At 28.2% G+C, this 6,723-nt stretch overlaps 1 protein-coding gene across 1 annotated transcript; it reads right to left on the bottom strand.

The window, feature by feature from the left end:
* Window positions 1–323: 323 nt before the first annotated feature.
* LOC101257635 (SUN family protein SUN33) lies at window positions 324–6,324 on the bottom strand. The gene is made up of 5 exons (XM_004251836.5): window positions 5,956–6,324; window positions 5,313–5,477; window positions 4,547–4,774; window positions 1,588–1,701; window positions 324–856 (listed from the first exon to the last, which is right to left on the bottom strand). Exons 1-5 carry the CDS (start codon window positions 6,022–6,024, stop codon window positions 626–628), a joined length of 807 nt encoding a protein of 268 aa, XP_004251884.1. The 5' UTR covers window positions 6,025–6,324; the 3' UTR covers window positions 324–625.
* Window positions 6,325–6,723: the final 399 nt, after the last annotated feature.

Genomic DNA, 6,723 nt, shown 5'->3' with positions numbered 1-6,723 from the left:
ATTTTATATACCGTTTTAAAATTTTTATTAATATTTTATACCTTTAGGCTCCGGACTCATCGTTATAATGCTGAGACTATGAGTTCAAAAAGTACTAGAGTATAGTATTGTATAAAATCTAGTGATTCTGCACACATATCTGCATTTTGTGTTGAAAATGTTGGTTTTCAACATGAAAGCAACATAAATATTATACTCAAAACTATTGTCTTTGGGAGGACAATTTTTCTCTTCATATAGCAATAAAATATAATAGAAGTACTATGATTATTATAGTGCAAGTGCTTGGGATGTCATATATTTGTTGGTATCAAAATGGACAATTAAGAAATTGTAATGTTTATATAATGGAGTCATGACCAATATGAATATATATATAGTCACATAAAAACAACATAAAACAAAAAATTACATAGAAACAAAGTTTCCATCACCACACTAAAATATACAAAGCCAAATTAATTAATAATAAACATGTCAATCGACCAAAAAAAAAGTATAGATATTCAAGTAGTAATAAGTAGGTTGAGTTTGCCCAATCAAATATTAGGCTCTTGAGAAACATGATTTTCATTAGTAGTGATGGACAATTTTCTTCCTCTTGTAGATTCTTTTCCATTTCAAATTAATGATTTTTTATTGACACAACTAGTTTCATAGGTCCCAAATTTGTAGCTTTACTAGTTATCTTGGCAACTTGTTGAGAGTGAGAGGTTTTTGGAACAATAGGGTTTGTTTGAACTCTAGTCTCCCATGGTCGAACCGCGATCCAACGTTCCATCCAACTCCAACCCCAACTCTCCTTGCCAAGATCATAATATGCTTGTCCAAAATATTTATTCGAATTGGCTCTCCACTGAAACATGTATAATGTTGAAATCAAAATAATCAGATATCACGTAAAAACAACTCAAATATTAGATAATGATGATAGATCACGAGAGGGAGATATTAGAGGAGAGAGACAAATTTAGAGCCTATTTGGATTGGCTTAAAAAGTTGGTCAAATATATTTTTTAGTCAGTTTTTGAATTTTGCAGTGTTTGATAAAATATAAGAAATAACTTAAAATAAGTTGCGAGTGTTTAACAAAGTAAAAAATAACTTAAAATAAGTCAAAAACCAAAAATAGGTGTCCATCTATTTTTTATTTTTTGACTTAAAAGTCATTTCACTTTGATTTTTTATTTTTAACTTAAAAACTACTTTTTTAAAAAGCCAATTCAAATAGACATTTAATGTGTTTCGATCAATTAACCTACAACTAGAAGATAGATCATTAATCAACTATCTTTTAAATAATAGAAAGACAATATAAAATTGAGAGAATACCCTCATAAAATTCATTCTCAAAGAGTCCACACAAGTGAAGGCTAATACTTGTGTCTACATAGTGAACACTATCAAGTGGGAAAAAAAATTCTTACCAAAAAAGGAAAAGGATGAATATAATAGATTTTTATATTCCTTGACTTAGAATGATAAAAATTAATTTTGATAGACATATTATTTTTCTTTAATAAAAATATATACGTATTAAATATGATAAGAAAATCAGGATAGACGAAAGGGTCATAGCTAACTTGCCTGATGAGAAAATGCATATGCCATTGCCCTCTCCCTCTTAGTTGCAGCTTCTTCTCTTTGTTGTAATTTTTGTAGTATTTCTTCTATGGTTTCAGCACTACTACTCCATTCCACCTATTTATCAAATCAAAATTGAGTGACCATTTAAGTGGTCTAGCCATAAATAATTAAAGATGATTAATGTATGATCAGTTAAATATTTTTCGTGAGGAAATTTATTGTATACACATGTCAAAGTAAAATTATTGAAAAATTTTAACGAAATTTTTGACTTTAGCACCGACTATCTCCAAAGCAACTACTTAACTTCTTAATGAGAGTCAGTGTTCTTCGATCGATCTGAATTGAATTTTTAGTTTGTTTGGCCAAATTTTACCCGCTTATACAAATGTTTTTGATGAGAAACAATTTGTGTTTGAGTAATAAATTTAAAAAGTATTTGTGAGCAACAATTAGCGTTTGACTAAGTTCTGATAAAATATTTTAAAGTGTATTTTCGCGAAAGTATTTTTCAATAATATACAAAAAAAATTTTTATAGAAGTTCACTAATCAACAATAATATTTAAATAACTTCTAAAATATATATAATTTTAAAATCAATGACTCCATAATTTCGAAGAAAATCATGTATACATAGATAATGTATACATCTTGAGAAACTAACAGAAATTGAAATATAATTAACAGTGTATCCATGAGGAGTATAGGAGTGCAAGTGTATTGTAGGTACAAGCTAAAGTCTTATTTCATCATTGTTATTATTATAAATTTATTTTAAAAACTCATAAATTCTGAATTCGTATCTGATATCGTATACTAAATGCAAACTTAACTTGCAATCCACATGATGACACCCTAAGAATGTGATAAGTTATTTGTTGTTGTAATAAATGGGACAGGCCAGGGGGGTTATGGTTGTGTTGTGAACAAGACAATATGTAGGAGTGGGAAGTGAAAGGGAGGTTATTATAACAAGACAAATTTTGATCAATAGATGGGATGACAGAAAATTCAGAAGCATAATTGAGATACATTAGTTTCATCATTATTTATTAGAAATAATACTAATAAAAACTCAATTTATTAGTCTCATTAGTTTGTCTTTCTCTTAAATCCTATAGATAACATATAAATACATCATTATAGATAATAAAAAAATATAGTTTTTTTCATCGTAATATGATGACTAGGGTTGTGAACACACATAAAATTTATCTGCTTCGTTCAAATATTTGGATTTAAGTTATGATTATTATAGGTTCTCTCTAATCCCTAAAAAAAAATCTCTCCTAACTAGTGCTAAACAAATATAAATACTACTATTCTAAAGTTAAAAATAGGATAAACTTTGAATAGATTGAATTGATCGTTAATCAAATATTTTCATATTTGAACAATGAAGACATAAAAGTTTACGATAATAAGTGACCCCTTGATGGGGTAAACTAAAATTAATCAAACCAATAAATTCCAAATATTGATTAATTAAATATATATGCCTCTTGAAAAAACAAAATAGCTTAAGAAATATCTCCCTAATAAAAAATGATTATATGAAAAAGAAGTAGCCTAAAAAGAAACAAGAGAAACCAGATAAGCTTAATAGAAACAGCCATATAATTCAAAAAAAAAAAAAAAGAGAAGTGATTGATATAGCCTATAGGAATATCAATTATTGTAAGGGTTTTAATTATTTTGTTGGTTGTTGTCTTTTCATGCCTTAAATGGGGCAATTATTTAAGTTAAGAATTTTGAAACATTCTTTTGCAAAAAAAAAAGGCAAAATTGAAGTTGAACAAGTCTTTAGTATTATAAGGTGTTTTTTCATGAAATAATTAAGTTTAATTTAACTCACAAGTCACAAATTTTCTAAATAAAGCTATGGAACATATTATAATTTTTTTCCCACAAAATGAAGGTGGTATATAATTATTTTTTTTAAGTACAAGAAATGGTTAATAAAGGAACCAAAAAAACTTTAAGCGAAATATGCTTTTAAAAAATATTCTTCTCTATATTAAATTCAGTATAATCTTACAAGTAAAATATGAGAAGGATGGAGTGCACACAAACCTTATTATTTGAATGTAAAGAGGTTATTTTCAATTTACCAGTGATTTAAAATAAATGATTCTAAAAACGAATTTAACAAATACAAAAGTAAAATATTACACGCTATACTTTATTTATGAAAAAAATATTTGCAAAATACCCGACAAGTAAGCAAGTTGTATACCATTAAGTAAAATATTACACTCTATACTTTATTTATGAAAAAAATATTTGCAAAATACCCGACTAGTAAGCAAGTTGTATACCATCAGTGTATATATAAATAATACGATTTAGTTATTTTTATTGTTGAAGTATACAAAATGTGAATTGTATATCACATGAAAATTTTGGGGACGGAATTAAGCCCAAAATTTATATCTTCACATGGTATCATAGTCGAATAGGATCCAGCCCAATTAATGTTCAATAATGATGGGCTTTAAATTGCTCAGGTACCAGATATTCAGTCTTAGGCGTGAAATAAGGTGTTAAAAAGTCACGCATTAGATGAAAAAGGGATGGATGATATTTTTATGTAGACTTAAACAATTTTTAGGTGTTAAGGTGTTAAGGTGACTTAGGCGTGAAATAAGGTGTTAAAAAGTCACGCATTAGATGAAAAAGGGATGGATGATATTTTTATGTAGACTTAAACAATTTTTAGGTGTTGAAATAGCTTTTGGGGGCTGAGTTAAGTCTTGACCCATTCTTTCAAGGAAATCCACCCGCCCCCTCCCCTAATTAAATACGAAGTGATACACTAAATTTTGTTACGCGTACAATATAAGAAAAAACTGAACCGCGTGAAGTTTTTTTTTTTTTGTTTGCTTGTTGCATATAAATTGATTATCCAATTTAGATCTATAAGCTCTTAATTATACGACAACAACTTTAACAGTTACCTCAAGCTCGTGAAGCTTAGCCTCAAGTTTTTGTTGATTTTGAATTTTCTTCTGTTTATTGTGGCCTTGAGTCACCATATTGAGTCGTCTAGCTCTAATCTCTGATTGTATTTTGCTCCAACAATGTATTTGCTTCAAAGTCCCTGATATTTGGTTATTTACACTTAGCCCTTCAATTACACCTTGAAATCTCACTGCACCCCTAACGCGCCGTAGAGTTTTTCTTGCCTACATATTTAACATTAAATTAAATATTCAAGAACTGTACGAAAAATACTACACTAGGTCAGCACCTAACGACATAGTCTGTTGGCCTAGACATGCAGTCGAGAGGTAACATTGCACTATGTGGGATGAAAGTACTTCATCCATCCATTTTTATTTGTCATGTTGCGCTTTTCGAAAGTCAATTTGACTAATTTTCAAAAATAAATTAGATTACATCAATTTGATATTTCAAATAAAAAAATTAAATATTCAAAAACTTTATGAAAAGTACTATAAATTGCAATTTTTTGCATATCAATATGACGAAAAAATATATTTTAAAATTTGAATCAAAGTTTTTATAATTTAACTCTAAAATAGAAATCATGACAAACAATATTAGACGAAGGGAATATATCATAAAGGTTATTTTTGGCAATGCCATAAAACAACATGGATATATTACGAAAGACGCACCTATACATCTAATTTAACTTTCAGATTGTGAAACGTGACAAATATTTTGGAACTGACCGATTATATAAAGAAGAATAGTTACCAAATGAGCTCTATAGGCAGTCTGAATTTTAGTGGCAGCAGTGTTGTGAGTAAATTTAGTCTTACAAGTAATCTTTTTTGAAGATGAAGTTCCATTTGAATAATGAGCACTAGGAACTTGAACATCTCCCTTTGGTTCATCAAATGCAGTGCTAGTACTTGTAATCTGCAAATTAAATGTCAATTATACCACTCAAATACTTTTATTTTTACGAAATTTTGTTCGATATGTATATACAGTACATTGAAAAGTCTTACATTAGAGGTAAAATGCTCTTAACAAATAAGACTCTGTATTCAAGTGGACTCTAATTTGAAACGTCTGATTAGCTAATTTCTTTGTATGTGTATTTATTCATATGTGGGTTTTTCGAAAGGATAGGCTTGCGGTGTTGGGGGGGGGGTAAAAATATTTTCTAAACTATTCAAAATAGGTTAATTTTAATCCTCTATTATATTTTTGGCTTCAGAATACAGTCGACATTAGCGAACCAGCAAAATAGTTCAAAAATACTTTCTTTATTGGCGATTATTTCAAAATAAGGAAAAATAAATTAATTTTACCCTTAAACTATTCGAAATCGAGACAATTTTGCTAGGTCTTTTTAAAGTGCAAGGAAGTGAATAGAGAGAAATGTAGGTACCTTGAGCTGTTTGGATTTTCTTCTTTTGTTCCTCTTTAGCCCAATCATTGTTTTCAAGCAAAAACCCATAGTATATAATATTGAATGATCAAAATTCACAATATAACATATAGTTTCATACCTCAGAACTTATAATAAGCATATCATAAAGATCTTTGGTTCATTGGTTGAGTTTGAAGTTATTTAATTCTCAAATTTTTTTTGTGATGAAATTGAAATAAATTAGAAAGGAGGTAGGTGATCTTTTCTTTTCTTCAATTTATTTTTTTATATAATATATTTTTTAAAACAATATATGGAGTAGAAAGAAATGTAAATGTACTACTTTTATCACTCAAAAACTACATGCCAACTATATAAAGTTGAGTAGTCAATTTTTTAGGAGGTTGCTTCATTTTGTTCACTATGTTGGTGGCTTTACTCTATTCAATTTCAATCAAAAAAATCAATGTCTTACCCTCACACCACTAAATAAATTAATTATAGAAACTACCCTCAACTATTACTCTTACTATCTTAGTTTAGCTAACACTGTTTGAATACGTGGATAATATAAAATATAAATACAGAAGTAGATTTATGATTTGAACTTAAAAACCTTTTATATTCTGAACTTTAAGACAACGATTTCAAATGCTAGAACTGAGTTTAAAATTAAATGAAAACTTTAATATGTAAGTACCACTAAATAAGAATAAAAGAAAAACACACGAAACTTGTAATGTAAAAACAAAATTGAATGTATGATTTGGATTGGACAAAAACTAT

The sequence above is a fragment of the Solanum lycopersicum genome, chromosome 12 (genome assembly GCF_036512215.1).
Source record: "Solanum lycopersicum chromosome 12, SLM_r2.1".
In the NCBI taxonomy this organism is placed as follows: Eukaryota; Viridiplantae; Streptophyta; class Magnoliopsida; order Solanales; family Solanaceae; genus Solanum; species Solanum lycopersicum.
This window is presented reverse-complemented; position numbering and strand designations above follow the sequence as displayed.

Excerpts from the sequence above, each read along its gene's own strand:
- LOC101257635 (XM_004251836.5), bottom strand. The coding sequence starts at position 6,024 with ATGGGTTTTTGCTTGAAAACAATGATTGGGCTAAAGAGGAACAAAAGA. Across the intron at positions 1,702-4,546 it reads CTAAGCTTCACGAGCTTGAG|GTGGAATGGAGTAGTAGTGC; the intron begins GTAACTGTTAAA and ends TTTGATAAATAG. Across the intron at positions 857-1,587 it reads CATATGCATTTTCTCATCAG|TGGAGAGCCAATTCGAATAA; the intron begins GCAAGTTAGCTA and ends TACATGTTTCAG.